At 41.1% G+C, this 17,580-nt stretch overlaps 1 protein-coding gene across 1 annotated transcript in view; it reads left to right on the forward strand.

The window, feature by feature from the left end:
* The window catches only part of PCBP3 (poly(rC) binding protein 3), a 68,208-nt gene that overhangs the window by 50,243 nt on the left and 385 nt on the right, over window positions 1–17,580 (forward strand). Inside the window, exons 9-13 of the mRNA XM_044303902.1 lie at window positions 801–842; window positions 1,886–1,961; window positions 2,305–2,364; window positions 4,618–4,670; window positions 7,699–7,868. Coding sequence (XP_044159837.1) covers window positions 801–842; window positions 1,886–1,961; window positions 2,305–2,364; window positions 4,618–4,670; window positions 7,699–7,868 — 401 coding nt within the window. The remainder of the gene's footprint in view (window positions 1–800; window positions 843–1,885; window positions 1,962–2,304; window positions 2,365–4,617; window positions 4,671–7,698; window positions 7,869–17,580) is intronic.

Raw genomic sequence — 17,580 nt, forward strand, 5'->3', positions numbered from 1 at the left:
CAGCTGATCGGTGGGGGTGAGTCAGATCCCTACTGATCAGATACTGATTACCTATCCTGAGGACAGCTCATCAGTATAAAACACTTAGACAACCCCTTTAAGCTTGATGTAAATGACAGAGACTTCTGAAACATGACTTCCATGTCAACTTTTGCATGGTCAGGGTCATGCAACTTTCTTTTTCTCCCCATAGAAGCCTATGCACAGGTCTAACTACTTTTGAGTGTAGACTGAGTTCCATTTGTTGCATGGCTTCTGCACATTGGTATTGACAAAGATTGCAGTAAGCTACAAATTATAGCAATTGCTATGTTGTAGATATATAAAGTTGTACACAACGGGGGTCATTTACCATAGTTTTACAACAGTCACTTTACAAAAAGTCACAAAAGTTGCCAGAAATGGCGTTGTGTGCAAAACATTTTTGTATTTTCTACCTCTCCTGCTTCTTTTTTGCTGGAGCATGGACAACATTAGATGTGCCATATTTAAGAGGCATGTGCCACTTAATAAATTGGTCGGATCTTCCTCCAGCAGGGTTTTCACTAAGACTGGCGTGTTAAGCGCCAGTCTTTAGTCAATGACCCCCATTGTGCATGTGACGGCCAGCATCACTGATAACATTTGTCATTCTCCTAGTTTCTGAATGGGAAGCATGCGTGATTCCATAGTAGGAAATAGTTTAAAAGTGTTGCATTGTAGATTCTTGGGTCCATTAGGACTCATTCATAGACTTCTTCTCTTTGGCTGTCTTTCCATATCTGTATACCACTCTGATTTTATTTCCGCTTCTGTTTCAGGCCTATTCTATCCAAGGACAGTACGCAATCCCCCACCCTGATGTGAGTTCTCATCTCTCATTTTCTATCACCCTCCTCTTCCTTACACTTTCTTGCCCAGCATGCTGATGTTACTGATAATTAATATTAGATCATAATATTAATATGTCTGAGATGGGAGCTCTGTATTTGTTACTCGGTGGGCAGCCATGGAATGTATGCCACAATGGAAAGAGGACTTGGTTTCAGCAGGTTTATGCTATATCATTTTTACAAAGTGTATTAGTATTACTACTTATATTTATACAGGGTAAAACGGGAACACATAATGTAAGTATTACAAATTCTAGGCAAAAATGTCATAATTATTCTATATGGCCAATGTGTATACTGTGCACACAGCCCATACAATAGTCACATCTTCATACATTATCAAATACTACAGCCTTTCATAAGGACCTGCATTTGTACATTTTGTGTTGCTGCTGTTTGTGAAATCTCCTGATCAAAAACTAGTCCATAATACCAATCCCTGTTGGCCTGTTCCACCATAAAGTTGGAGGTATCATTGAATGCATCTAGTGTGATATTACAGATGTGCCAACAATGCATGGGTAGTAAAAATGTCCAGTGGTTTTACAACATTTGGCAATTGCTTTGCTAGTTATCTCCCCAAAAATATGGCTTCTTCTTGACCTGGCAGTCAAATTGGCTATCTGATTAGGCTTTGTGTGACCAGCCCTAAGTGCATAGCTTTTGGTTTTGTTGCTTATCTTTTAGTCTATATGACTGCCAAGTATGGGCAGCATGGAGGCTCCTGCTAATGTGCGAGTACAAACATATGAACACCATAAAAAATGCCCTACTGCTCCATATTACAAATATATGTGATTTTGGCAAAAGATGTAAAGGGGACTTTCCAGCTCACGTGTTTCTTGCCCATTTTGGGCCAAGCTCCTTCTCCTCTACATTGTGTGTGTATGTCCCATGGTAACCTGGTGATTTGTTTTATTTTATTATTTGACTCTGTTTTCTTGTGCCTGTGACTTCTTGTACTCTCTAACAATAACCTTCTTAGTTCTAATGTCCCTCCTACCCCTCAGCAGTTGACCAAGCTCCACCAGTTGGCCATGCAGCAAACCCCCTTTACTCCCCTCGGACAGACCACCCCTGCTTTCCCTGGTACGTACCCAACTTTCCCGTTCTAGAGTCTTCCTTCTTTTCTCTTCTCACGTCTCAGGCATTTCACTTTTTTTGTCCATTTGTCGTTTTTTTTATGCACTAATTTTCTTTTGAATACACTACAATTAGTAATGTTCTGATAACTCCATCAGCTTGCACTCCATAATAAATGGCTGGGTTTTAGATAACTACTAGCGTTTTTTTGGTAGACATAGTGCTTTGTATTAGAAATAATGATGGATTTATTCCATTTTCTCATCAATTTATGAGCTTTTTTAGATGATGCAAAACATTAATATTCTCAAGGGCAAGAAAGTTAAATGTATCTCTTCTTTCTCCTTAGGAGAAAAGCTGCCCTTACATTCCTCTGAAGAAGCTCAAAACTTGATGGGCCAGTCAGCAGGTAAAACACTCATAGCAGGACTAGATATATTGGTGCCTCCACTACTTAACGTGGATAATCTCTAGATAAGATTCACATATTAATCAAGTCAGGGGAAGAATTGAAGATTGTGGACCAACTATGAAGGGTTGGAAGGTGGTGGAGACATTTGCATTGAACACATCATTTTTTATCAATCACAAAATCAGTAATGATCCATCCTGTGAATCCTTCATTGGCTTACATTTTCAATAAATAGACCATTTCACAGTCAAATATTTCGACATCAATTCATTGTCTATTTTCATGTCAAGTTTCAATCCACAGTTTAAAACAGCTATGATCATTTACGCACAAAATCTGGATCAGATATATCCTACTGTGGATGTTGCAGTTGTTAAATCTGATAATTTATTAGTGGTATTTTTTCAGCATAAACACAGCTTGGAAATTAATGGAAAAATGTGAGCACTGGAGAATAGAATTTGGCAGAGTAGAGAGTTATATATTTTACCGTTGTGAGTTATGTCTTTTTTAACCCCATTATTTTGCTTGGATACAACATAATGCAAAACAATTGGGGATGTAAGGCAGAAATTTATAGGCAAGCAAACATGATGCATTGATTTTAGTTACCAAATTAATAATATGTTAGGATTGAGACCCAGTCTACAAAAAATCAGGACACTGAATTTTTGTAGACTTTTCAGCTTTGCAGAGTAGATTGGGGCAGGGTTAGCAAAGTTATCATTACAGGTTGGGGGATAGACTGACCTAGATATAGCAGGAGAGTAAAGTCCCCCATGCACACTAGTGCCCCTTCAAAAAAGGCAGGTTTGGCCAACAATCTAATGTGTAATTGAAGCTCCTGACTCTCTCCACTGACAGATGAGATCAGGAGAGACAAGGAGCGTTGAATTCCAATGTCTGATCCTTTTGCTCTCCTGTTGAAAATGCATACGCACTTGGCTGATCCTTTATGTGTATGGGGGAGCCTGGAAAAATGTCTGTCGGTCAAACAAGTGTTCAGCCAACAACCATTGAAGGGGTATAGGCATATTAAATCTATACAATTCTAAGCTAAGTATGCGGCTTCCTGGTCACATAAGGACAGGCTGTATTCCAGTCTTTCTGGAGACTGTATTAGTCTACTGTTCATTGCAGATGTCATAAAACACAACCCTCCTGCTTCATTTAGACATTACATCAAGGATTTGTGTGCCTCCAATATGGCAAATTCAGGAAACTTAAAAAAAATAAAAATGAAATAAAATCGCTTAAAATACATATAACAATTCAACATAATTAACTTTTATTAAAATCTTCAATTCCCCAGCAGCTCTCCTAGAGACATAAAGAATTACGGTATATACTTTCCATTGAAATCAATGAGCAGTCTTGTGCACAGACATGCTGGGTCCTCCAGAAAGGACACCGAATAAAGGACACCCTTCCCCTTTAAGTAGTAAATATTAAGTTATACATTGGTACCAAATAATAGTACTTCTAAGGGAAATAGGTCACATGAGATATAGCAAGTTTTTGTCTTTGATAGGCTGTTGAGTAATTTGGAAGTGTTGTAGACCTTTCTGGCATGAAAGATTTTTCAGTATCAACACTCTGTTGCCAAAATTATAAAAATAAATCACCATACATATTAGATATTAAAATATTGACTTCTTCCTGTGTATGAAGTTATTGTACGGTACTTAGTCTTGGTTATTACAGATGCTTTGTGTTAGATTACTCTAAAGGCATTTACTGATCCTATGTTTTAGAGATTTTTCTAGCACTTTACTGTTTTTATACTTCACTGCTTGACACTGTTAAGTGGTATCTTTGGAAATCAATATATTTTGATTAATTTACATTTAGAGTTCAGCAATCTAAAACATTGTGGTTGATTTAGTGATTTAATACAATTTTTGAGGTACGGATTTAGTAAGTAGCAATATCAATCATTTAGTGGTTTATTTTAACAATAACAATCTGGCAAACACCCATACAGAGTTCAGGTAAGTACGTAGTTCTTGAGAAAGGTGAGAGTATCCATAGTGTCCACTTGAACTTTGGCAGTTTTTTTCTGAAAATTAAGTACATGTTGGATAATATGACCTAATGTGACAGATGCCAAACTAAGCTCCAAGGCATGTTGACATTCTGATCTCAAGTAAGAGATAGCAAGAAGGAACAGGTGAGCTACAAATGGGAGCAGTGGAACTGGGATGTATGGAAACAATGACGTTACTCTAATATACTTTCTTCATATAATAGGTATGGATGCCAATCCCCAGGCAAGTACTCATGAACTCACCATACCAAATGATGTGAGTATGATCCTTTGTTTCTGTCCTACTTTAGCTTCATTTTCATAATCTATATATATAAAGAAGGACGTACAGTATATATGTGTGTGTGTATGTATGTATGTTTGGCGATCACTCAAAAACGCAACCATTGATTTCAATGAAACTTTGTATACACATCTCTTGCTACCTGGAAATAAATCTTTTAGGGGGTCATACGCCCCTACACAGCAGCTGCATGGAGTTTGTATGCTCCAACTTTTTTTGCTCCACACATATTGCTCTGTAACTCAAAAACTCATCGATCAATTTCTACTAAACTTGGTACACATATTACTTACTATCTGGGAAAGAATACTGTGGAGGTAACATACCGGTACACAATGAATTTCTGTCTGTTCCGACGTCTTTCTGTTCTTTATGCGCGACCAAACGACTGGACCAATCTTCACCAAATATGGCACACATGTACATCAGGTGTCCGGGAAGGTTTTAGACCAGATCTCTGCTCTCTAGGACGTACCGTTCCTGAGATATTCCCAAAAAATTACCTGCATTAGCCAATACAAGCCTGCAAGTCTTTCTCTTCATATCCCAACTGCCATACACATGGTCACATGTCTCTTATCAGCCAATAGAAGCTCGCAGGCCCTTAGTCTTCACATACACACAGTTTTACTCCAGGTTTCCATAACAATCCAGCCCTTTTTCTTTACTGCTGTAGGTCAGCTTTTGGCTAGGGCTACACGACGACATGTGTCGCGCGACAATATGTCGCACGACACATAGGGCACAACTAGACTGCTACATGTGTCGCACGACATGTGACATGCTGCGACTGCAACGCGACAGTTGCAGAAGAATACATCTTGGGTGGAGTTTTTGTGACTGTCGTGACACAGTCGCAGCATGTCACATGTCGCAGTGCGACACCATAGCCTATCATTATAAACATTGTTCGGACAAAATGTTGCGCGACACATGTCGTCGTGTAGCCCTAGCATTAAAGAGGCAGGTGTGGACAGTGCACAGTGTGGCGGTCACTGTTAAAGGGGCGGGCACTGTGAAGGTCACTGTTAAAGAGGCGTTCACTGTGGATGTTACTGTTCAGGGGGAAGGCCACTGTAGAGGTCACTGTTAAAGGGGCAGACACTGTGGAGGTCACTGTTAAGGGGGCAGGGGCCACTACTAAAGGGGCAACTGCTGTGGACGTCACTGTTAAGGCAGCAGGGTACTGTGAGGTCACTGATAAGTAAGCAGGGTACTGTGAAGGTCACTGTTAGGGGGGCTGGACCCTGAGGAGGTCACTGTCAAGGGAGTGGGGTGCTGTGAAACTCACTGTTAAAGGGGCGGGCTGCTGTGAAGGTCAAAATTAAGGTGATGGGCTGCTGTGGAGGTCCCATTTTAAAGTGGCGGGGCACTGTGGGGAGGGTCAGTGTTATGTGGTGGGGGACTGTGGAGTTCACTGTTAAAGGGGCGGGGTGCTGTAGAAATCACTGTTATGGGGAATACTATTAATATCTTTTAACGACACACACAAGCATTAAAGGAAGTCTGTCATCAGCATTTCACTTTTTTAACCCTTCCCACAGCTCCCTAGCATGCTTACAGTTAATAAAAACGTTACCTCTGGCATCAATCCTGGACTTATAAAACCATCAAAAACGACTCATTTGCATATGTTATAAAGATCGTTTTTGATGGTTTTATAAGTCCAGGATTGATGCCAGAGGTAACGTTTTTATTAACTGTAAGCATGCTAGGGAGCTGTGGGAAGGGTTAAAAAATTGAAATGCTGATGACAGACTCCCTTTAAATGAAATAGATTAAATATACCCGTTCAAAGCCAGGTCCTTCTGCTAGTGATTAATACAAATATATCCTACTTGGCCATGACAAGGGATGTGCACATGATATCAGAACATTCTTTTATGTATTGCAACAGCCCAGATGACTTAAGGGCTCGATGCCATTTGGTTTTAGAGTCAGAAAATCAGAAGATGACATGGTCCATATCCAGATAGCAGGCAGTGAACGTTCCTCAAAGGGAACGTTCTGAAACATTTTTCTGTTTTACAGAGTAACATTAGCAGGAAAGTTTTTTCTTTTTAAGCCAATTGATGGTGACATATCTGACCATTTGCCAGTAGTAGCTGGGACATAGCATTGATGTCTACTCCATTAAAGGGGATTTCTAGGGCTTAAGTATTGATGACCTATCCTTAGGATAGGTAATCAATATTATATTAGTGGTGGCTGTACTCCTAACACCCTGGCTGATTAGCTTGTAGAGGGCGTCTTGGCCCTCGGGCAAGTGCTGCGGCATCTTCCTTGGCCTGTGATGTCACATCTATTGGTCACATGGCCTTCCCATAAATTTGGTATTTTATCAGATACCTACAAACTTTTGTTGTATTGTACGGAATTCGGTGAATAAAATGTATCATTCTCATCACTCACTGTCCCTAGTCGGGGTCATAATCTAGATTCACTATCAGTATGGCTACTTTCACACTAGCATTTCTATTTTCCGGTATTGAGATACGTCATAGGGGCTCAATACCGGGAAAAAAAGCTTCCGTTTTGTCCCCATTCATTGTCAGTGGGGACAAAACGTAACTGAACAGAACGGAATTCTCCAAAATGCATTCCATTCCGTTCTCATACTGGAAAGCAAACCGAAGCATGCTGCAGTTTGCTTTGCGTCCTAGGATGCGGAGCAAAACGGATGACCCACAATGCAAGTCAATGGAGACGGATCCATTTTCTCTGACACAATAGAAAACTGATCTGTCCTCCATTGACTTTCAATGGCGTTCATGACGAATCCGTCTTGGGTATGTTAAAGATAATACAACTGGATCCATTCATAACGGATGCAGACGGTTGTATTATCAATAACGGAAGCAATTTTACTGAACTCTGCCGGATCCAGCAAAAACGCTAGTGTGAAAGTAGCCTTAGTCTTTTGGTAGTATGTCTTATGGCAATTGCAGTGCCTGCACTCTTTCATATCTGGATATTTTTCAGACTTTTCTAAATTTTTCAGCTAATAGGCTGCATCATCGGACGCCAAGGGACCAAAATCAATGAAATTCGACAGATGTCTGGAGCACAAATCAAAATAGCCAGTGCCATGGAGGGGTCAGCAGAGCGTCAGATCACTATCACTGGAAGCCCAGCTAACATCAGCCTTGCTCAGTACCTCATCAACGCCAGGTAAGCAATTTTGCAGACACACTATACTGTGCAGTGTGAAGACTTTTATAAAACTGGGGGCATAGTAAATAGTTATGGCTTTACTACAAACTAAAACTAAAGCTAGAAATACTGAATTTAACATTCCTTAAAATAACATTAACATAACATACTGTCTGCTGTTTCCTAAAGTTTCATTCGGACTGCAGTATTAGGGATTTATGTAGTACCATGCCCGTAACCTGGTGGAGGCCCATGCTGTACCTCTATCTGCCTCTGATTGTACGCAAAGGCATGCACTGCTTTTTTTCCTTCATGGAGTTTATAAAATAACGGCATGTGCTTCTAATGCTGTATTACATATATATATATTACAGTTGCAAGAAAAAGTATGTGAACCCTTTGGAATGATATGGATTTCTGCACAAATTGGTCATAAAATGTGATGTGATCTTCATCTAAGTCACAACAATAGACAATCACAGTCTGCTTAAACTAATAACACACAAAGAATTAAATGCCACCATGTTTTATTGAACACACCATGTAAACATTCACAGTGCAGGTGGAAAAAGTATGTGAACCCTTGGATTTAATAACTGGTTGAACCTCCTTTGGCAGCAATAACTTCAACCAAACGTTTCTTGTAGTTGCAGATCAGACGTGCACAATGATCAGGAGTAATTCTTGACCATTCCTCTTTACAGGACTGTTTCAGTTCAGCAATATTCTTGGGATGTCTGGTGTGAATCGCTTTCTTGAGGTCATGCCACAGCATCTCAATCGGGTTGAGGTCAGGACTCTGACTGGGCCACTCCAGAAGGCATAGTTTCTTCTGGTTAAGCCATTCTGTTGTTGATTTACTTCTATGCTTTGGCTCATTGTCCTGTTGCAACATCCATCTTCTGTTGAGCTTCAGCTGGTAAACAGATGGCCTTAAGTTCTCCTGCAAAATGTCTTAATAAACTTGGGAATTCATTTTTCCTTCGATGATAGCAATCCGTCCAGGCCCTGACACAGCAAAGCAGCCCCAAACCATGATGCCCTCACCACCATACTTCACGGTTGGGATGAGGTTTTGATGTTGGTGTGCTGTGCCTCTTTTTTTCCATACATAGTGTTGTGTGTTTCTTCCAAACAACCCAACTTTGGTTTTATCTGTCCACAGAATATTTTGTCAGTACTGCTGTGGAACATCTAGGTGCTCTTGTGCAAACTGTAAACGTGCAGCAATGTTTTTTTTGGACAGCAGTGGCTTTCTCTGTGGTATCCTCCCATGAAATCCATTCTTGTTTAGTATTTTATGTATCGTAGATTCGCTAACAGGGATGTTAGCATATGCCAGAGACTTTTGTAAGTCTTTAGCTGACACTCTAGGATTCTTCTTCACCTCATTGAGCAGTCTGCGCTGTGCTATTGCAGTCATCTTTACAGGACAGCCACTCCTAGGGAGAGTAGCAGCAGTCCTGAACTTTCTCCATTTATAGACAATTTGTCTTACCGTGGACTGATGAACAGCAAGGCTTTTGGAGATACTTTTATAACCCTTTCCAGCTTTATGCAAGTCAACAATTCTTAATCGTAGGTCTTCTGAGAGCTCTTTTGTGTGAGGCATCATTCACATCAGGCAATGCTTCTTGTGAAAAGCAAACCCAGAACTGGTGTGTGTTTTTTATAGGGCAGGGCAGCTGTAGCCAACACCTCCAATCTCATCTCATTGATTGGACTCCAGTTGGCTGACACCTCACTCTAATAAGCTCTTGGAGATGTCATTAGTCTAGGGGTTCACATACTTTTTCCACCTGCACTGTGAATGTTCACATTTTGTGTTCAATAAAAACATGGTAACATTTAATTCTTCGTGTGTTATTAGTTTAAGCAGACTGTGATTGTCTATTGTTGTGACTTAGATTAAGATCAGATTACATTTTATGACAAATTTGTGCAGAAATCCATATAATTCCAAAGGGTTCACATACTTTTTCTTGCAACTGTACGTGTATATTTTTATTTCTTAAAGAGGCACCTGACGACAGCACACAGAATGCCTTTGGGTCCATAATTAGGGACTTTTTCCGTCTGAGCCTTGTTGTGTCCATTAGCCCTAATATGTTACATTTGCAAATATGTCATTTTTTTACATTATTGGTTTTACTTTTGCCCCTACCCGAACAAGGCTCTTCATATGTGACCTCACATTGTCATGGATGCAAACCTATGAAATGGTCAGTGAATACACTTACTATCTAATGCCAAGGCTAATTGATTGAGTCATATTTGGTGACCAAGCAAATATGTAGATTATGCTTTCCAGCCATACATTGCTTCCATAGGATTGATTGCAAGAATCTATAAGCTATAGGTCTGTGTCCCCTCCTAAAGCATCCCTGCAAAATGGTAATCCAGGACACCAAGATGTGCAAAAATTGCCACTGACCACTATTCTGCCACCAATGTACATGAGATAAGTCTCTGATTAGTGTGAGTGGTAATCTCTTGTACAAGCAACTGTAATCATTTCCCAAGCGACACCAGTTGCATGTAGAATTCCAGTGAGGGAGATTCAATGTTTATGCCTTTAGGTAGTTTATTGAATACACCTTGAGGAATGATGATAGAGGTAAAAGGAAAATCCTCTCTTCAGCTCTGTGATGCATGTCTGACAAACAGGAAGAGACTGCAGGACACATGATATGAGCTCACAGAAGAGGAGTTACAAGATGAATGACATATTATTATTATTTATTATTAAATCGACATTCATTCCATAGCACTGTACATATGAAAAGGGGTACACATACATAATACAGACAATTGCACTAAGCATGAACAAGACGAGTTACAAACTGGTACAGAAGGAGAGAGGGCCCTGACCGTGAGGGCTTACAATCTACATGGTATGGGAGATGGACACACTAGGAGAGGGACAGATAATGAAATACAACCATAGATAACTTACATAAAACCAAATATAACAATCACCACTAGATGGCAGCAAAGTACACTAAGTTTCATGGATAAATATAACAGAATACAATAATATCAATTCTAGTCAGAAGCCATAGATGGGACGGCCCAGCCCCATTCATTCAAGTTGGTTGATGCTGCAGTTCCCTGCACAGCTGGGTGACCTGGGAGATACTGTGCAGAAATAATCAGTGAATAGGACTCAGCGCTGCAGTCTCTTCATTCTCAGGATTGGTGGGGGTCACATAGGTCATAAATGAGATGTAAACTCCCTTGTGATGAAATGATGGCATGCATTTACCTTCTCTTGTAATAATGTCATGCTGTATTCAATAGGTGAGCTTTACATTTGTGATTAAAACACCTTGTAAGCCAGGGAACAACAATTTTTGTGTAATTCTCAGAAGCAAATAATCTAATTACATTCAGTTACTTATCTGCTTTAATAGACTAAGTGCTGTACAATTCTTATGTCATTTTCCAAAGAACGTCTAGTGTTTTAGAACCAATAAATCTTCCAGTGCAGAACAACATCACAGTTACTTCAGAGCAGATACACGTAAAAAGAAAGTATGGCATCATAAAAAATCTTCACTCTTAATGTTTAACTTTATCATTATATATTCTCCATTAATCAATCATATCTTTGCATATATGAATACATGCAAAGTTCTACAAGTACCTATAGGAACTTTATAAGTAAACCGTATTTTGTTTAAAGGGGGTGTCCTGGCTTTTACTATTGATGACCTATCCTCAGGATAGCAAAAAAACGAAGGTTAAGAGCAGCACCCACAATAGGTTTACCAGAGCTGGGACAGTGGAATGCAACAGCTGAGCCGAAAGACCCCAGATCCAAGGCGGTCCAAATTAGCGTAGTAGAAAAGATGTAGGCTACAGCAGCATCTCCACCAACTTCTTTATTCAGGTTTCCAAAGTGCGGTACAAAAATGCGGTACAAAAATGCAACGTTTCGGCTAGGTGTAGCCTTTGTCAAGCATGACAAAGGCTACACCTAGCCGAAACGTTGCATTTTTGAACCGCATTTTTGTACCGTACTTTGGAAACCTGAATAAAGAAGTTGGTGGAGATGCTGCTGTAGCCTACATCTTTTCTACTATCCTCAGGATAGGTCATCAATATCAAATCGGCAGGGGTCTGGCACCCGGCACCCCACCGATCAGCTGTATGAGGAGACGGCACGTGCAGTGCGCATGTGCCGTCTCCCTTCTCTCTTCCTGTCCAGTGCTGCTGCCTATGGCGAAGACCATAGACAGTAGCAGTGGACAGGAAGGGAGAAAGGAGACGGCACGCGCGCACTGCGCGTGCCGTCTCCTCATACAGCTGATCGGCGGGGATAATGGGTGTTGGACCCCTGCCGATCTGATATTGATGACCAATCCTGAATATAGGTCATCAATAGTAAAAGCCTGGACAACTCCTTTTAATAGGTTCTTTCAGCTGTTTCCAACCCCTACAATAGAGAGAAAAACCATCTTCAGTCTTGTTTTTTTCATAGAACACTTTCTCACAACGAGCTCAGCTTCACTACACTACTACTCTACAACATGTAGCAGAAGACAGATAACAATTGCCGGTGTTTGTACAATGCAGGATGTACTTTGACTTTGTTTTACTTCTACTTATATACTGTCTTTCTTTTTACCTTCACAATCCCATCTGTTGCTTCCGTGCTTTTCTCTATTTCTACACCTTAACTACTCCCGGCTGGTCATTACCATCTTCTTCTTGCCACACTTCTCCTCTTGTGCTTCCCCATGCCGTTCTCTCTTTCAGGCTGACGTCTGAGGTTACCGGGATGGGCACGCTGTAATTTCCTTCCATGACTTCCAACTCTGACCCTTCCGTCCACAGCCAAGCATTCTCTTACTTTCTGTCATCGTCCCAACTACACTACAGACCTGTATGATATGTGCAGGACTTGCCAAAGCTGCTTATCGAATTGCTCATGGATCCATGTGTGTCACATAGCTCCATCAGAGCCATGTCAATCTGCTTACGTCAACAAGACTTCATTATACTACTGACAGATATGTCCATACTTATACATGCATGCTGAGAGATCCTGTTACAGTGACTCGAAAGTCAGTGCATACCGGTCTTTACATACATATTCTAGCTGGTCACAGTATACAGAGTATTTTAACATTATGTTTGGTGTTCATACAGCAGCTCATGCATGCACCATATTTTTAAATAAAGGACTATGCATTAAATTTTCCTAGGGGGAAAAATTAGTAAAATTAGGAAATTGGCAAGTCAATATGTCTTTGAAGGATTACGCTGCTGCTGTTAAATTCATTTATTGTGATGTTTTGAATGGAATGATCATATGAAATGGATTTGTGTTTAGTGATTAGGTAACTAGCATGTTCTTGTCACATTTAATGCGGTTTACTTTATGCTGTAGTGAAGGTAGAACATTTATTACAGTCCGCAGCAACCAACCCCCTATTAGGTTTCAATGGGTTATGTATGTATTGGTTGCTGTGGCTTACTGCTGATCATTTGCACAAAATTCTTACATAATTCCACTAAGGTTTGGTGATTGTGATCAATGAAAGTATCCAAAGACGACTAAGAAAGATCTAAAATGCTGCACACAGAATGTGCTTCCCTTGTTTTGTGTAATGTTCTTGGATAAAAGCTTCACCCGGACGCTCCCTTTGAAATCCACACATTGGCCCAGATTCAGGTAGATTTGCCCATTACTTACACCTGAGCCGCTCAGCTGAATTTCTCTGCGCTGGAGCAATTTTGCCAAATTGCCACCTGATTCAGGAATCGTTTGTTCATTTAATTTGCTCCTGTTTAAGGCAAAGCTGAGGGCGCAAGGCCGTGCAAGTCAAAGTGGGTGTGCCCCTATGTAAATGAGGAATCTTCGGCTCAGCAGAGGTTTGCTAGCATAATTTCAGGGCAAATCCTGCTCAGCTGCTTGCACTGAGCAAATAAATAGGAGCAGACTTGCGCAGGTTCTTTGCTGAATTTCATCCTGCTTTTTCCTACCCCCCCCTGAGCAAGGAAATTCAGCCCTTTTGCAAGACATGGCACCTCCCAAAGGGACCAAAATAAGGAAGGCCAACTTTGTGGCTGCAGAGATGGACATCCTGATTGCTGCACTCCAGCAGCATAAGGAAGTCCTATATGGTGCCCAGCGGGCAAACACCACCATTGCCCAAAGGAGGGCTATATATGAAGCCATTGCCCTGGACATCAATGCCCTGGGTAATGAAGTGCGTACCTGGGATGACATCCAGAAGAAATTAAATGATATGAGACATTTGGCCATCTTTTGCTAACTTGCCCCTGCTTTTAACAGGAGCAAGTTTGCCCAGGGAAAAAAGCTTGCACGCTTCCAGCGCAAGATGCGCATCACACGCGCATGTTTCTGAATCATCGGCAGTACCTAATTTGCATATTCGCTGAGGGAATTCCATGAAGGCGCAACTTACACCCCGCGCAAAATTGCACGAAAATTGCGCAGGAACAGCTAGGCTGCGTGCGCGGGAAAATGGCCGCATTTCAGGCTTAACTGGTTTACAGAATCAGCCGCAAATTTGCATAGGAGCAAATCAGTACTTGCGCGGCGCAAATCACACTTGTTCCCGCGCAAGTGCTTCTTGAATCTGGGCCATTGACTTAACTATGGGTTGGATTTACTTCTGAATGCTTACTTTCCTGTGGTGCTGAGAAATTTAGAGTTCCACCTGCCTGAGTTCCACCTGCCTGCTTCCTCCAGTACAATACATGCTCAACGCCTGCATGGAGTGTTGTCTTGAACCACCATGTCCTCCATATAATAGTCCCTATTCGAGTCATTACTCTAAGGATGTCTTTTGGGAGCCATTAAAATGGCTAGCTGCTATTGAGCAGCCTCATTCATGGAAGCATAGAAGCACATAACACGCTCCATCAAATATTATCCTACCCACACATCTAAAACTAGTCCTGATTATAACTTAAAGATGTTCCTGTGTTCTCAATGACTTTTTACATAGGCCAAGGATTGGGACAAATATTGAGGATAAACTTAATACAAATGCTTGATCCCAATAACTGGCCATTCCTTGGGTGATTGAGCCTAGAATTGTTGTTTGTGGGCAGCACATTGCCCTGTGTATACAGGGATGTGGGGCTGACAAACATTAAATCTGTATGGGAATAAATGATTACAGTAGCGATCATTCTTCCCCATGTGAATGCAGCTAAATGAGGTGGCAATGATCAGGAATGAATGGTTGTTCCTGATCATTGTCTTAAGTATTGGTGTAGTAGTATACAGTAGTAGTAGTAGTAGTGGTGTATAATGCCGGCTGACACCACTCCAGTCTGACTTAGTACCTACAAGGGGCTGCTACACTGCTGTTATTCCCCACCATGAACCTATGAAGAATAGTAGACCAAATAGTTGTGCCAGCACAATAGAATTACTGAAAGTGTTGGACCTACCATACAAAATGAACCAGAAAATTAGGCCAGCCATATGGTAGTGTCAATAAAATAGCTACTAGTACAACAGTACCCAATCAAACGTACCACCCAGTGTAATGTATATGCAGTAAACAACAGTCCCATCTTGGCAGGATAATCCTGTGAATGGGGCCACAGGGGTTTAAGCAATTTTGCCCAAAAAGTGGCTGGGGACCGGCAGGGCAACATTCAGAGAAACTATACAGTATTTATTGTCCAGTGTAAAGACCCTTTAAATGAACACTGATTGGCTATATTGGTGAGCGTCACTTTTCATGACCCCATATCAGGGCATCTAAAAAAGACTCTTAAATGTAGCTATCACTAGCCATGTCAATGTTAGATATCAGTATGCAAGAGGTCAAAATACATCCTGGGACAGTGGTAGAAATTCAGTAGGGGCAGACAGATCACAGACCCTACAGGCAAATTTTCTGGTGGGCTGATGCTCAGGGGACCACCTGATCCCTAATCATGGTCCCCAGCTGAACACATAATGATTTCATGCTCTCAGTAGTAATTAGTGCATGAGGTACTTATGCACTTGGCTGGCAGCCACATGTGCCCTCTTGAATTCAGCTGTATCGCTGTCCTCGGGATTGTGATACAGTTGAATACTGTAGAAGGAGTGGCAGTATTTTGTGCTGCACTGTGGTGTTTGGTACTGCTGGGGCAGTTTTTTCTGCTGCACTACAGTACTGCTGGCCCCGTCTACTTGTGTTATCCTCAACTACTTGTGTTGCCCCTTTTGTCAATTTTGACCAACGGACATAATGGGGCATCTTTTAGGCCACTTTAAATTCCCAGTCCACCACTGAAATCCAGGATGGTCTGGTTGAATCTTCAGCACTTGTTTAGTGTGGGTTTGAGTAGTCAGGAGCCTCAAGAAAGATCGTGTGGCCCCACTGGTGGATCAAGACATTACTCCATTACTCGGTGTGTCATGCAATAGAAGAAACAGGTAGGGAGAACCAATGAGATCTGCATGTTACAAGACTATATATATATATATATATATATATATATTAGTACAACTTAATAACATGTAGTATAACTAAATCCACATTGACACCCTCAGTTGCTCTGTATTGCTTTTCACATCACATTACCTGCTTTACCTCTTAAAGGGGTTATTCCATGACTAATGTAAAAAATAAAAATCAGACATCTAATAGTACATGAAAATCTATTTCACATGGATCCAGCGATCTCCCCATTCATTGCTCTACTAGATTTAAATCAAGCTAACAGCTCAAGGGGAGTGTCTTTTCTGCAGCAGATAAAGGGGCGTGTCTCAGCTTCCCCTATCACAGCTCAGGGGGAGTGTCTTTTCTGCAGTAGATAAGGGGCGTGTCTCAGCTCTCCCTATCACAGCTCAGGAGGCAGCTGAAGAATGAAACTGAGCATGTGCAGCCTTCTCAGTGAGCAGGACAAAGAAAAAGAAAAAAAACAGCAGGTGGCGCTATACTGGTACATGTTATTAAATAACTTAGTGGCTATGTTAAATTTTTCATAACATGCAATTAAAAAAGAAGTCAGATCCAGGTGCTGGTTTGAAAACTGTAGAATATTTTTCATGGGACAACCCCTTTAATAAAGAACACTATCATCAGGATTTTCTCTAAGGAACCTCATACGAGGTCTATATATAGATTTTTCATTATACCTTACTCAGAGAAAGTAGACGAATTCACCTTCTGCTCCAGAGACATCTGAACGTATGTTTTCTCGTTTCATTATTGGGGATCCCTTAGCTTCTGGTGTCTACACTGTGGAATAAAACGTAGTTTATTTAAGTATGATTATGTTGTCTTCTTAATACTTTGAGATTATTGATGTGTATGCAATTATTTATTGACAAGTCTAAGAATATATATTATTCCGTGCTCATTCGTGGCTCTGTTTGCTTATTTCTGTCATAATATGATTGATAATTACTGCTTTCACTTGGAAACAATTTATCTTACTTATGTTAATGGTTTCCTTAAAGAGGACCTTTCACCTTGAAAAACATTGCGAACGAAGTATGCTGCCATGGAGAGCGGCGCCCGGGGATCTCACTGCACTTACTATTATCCCCGGGAGCCGCTCCGTTCTCCCGTTATGCCCTCCGGTAAGTTATAGTAGGCGGAGACTTAGGACTCTTGGTTATAGTAGGAGGAGACTGCCCTTGTTCTGCTGGGCGTCTCCTACTCCTAGGCTGTAGCGCTGGCCAATCGCAGCGCACAGCTCACAGCCTGGGAGGTTTTTTTCTCCCAGGCTGTGAGCTGTGCGC

The sequence above is a fragment of the Bufo gargarizans genome, chromosome 8, assembly GCF_014858855.1.
Source record: "Bufo gargarizans isolate SCDJY-AF-19 chromosome 8, ASM1485885v1, whole genome shotgun sequence".
NCBI lineage: Eukaryota > Metazoa > Chordata > Amphibia > Anura > Bufonidae > Bufo > Bufo gargarizans.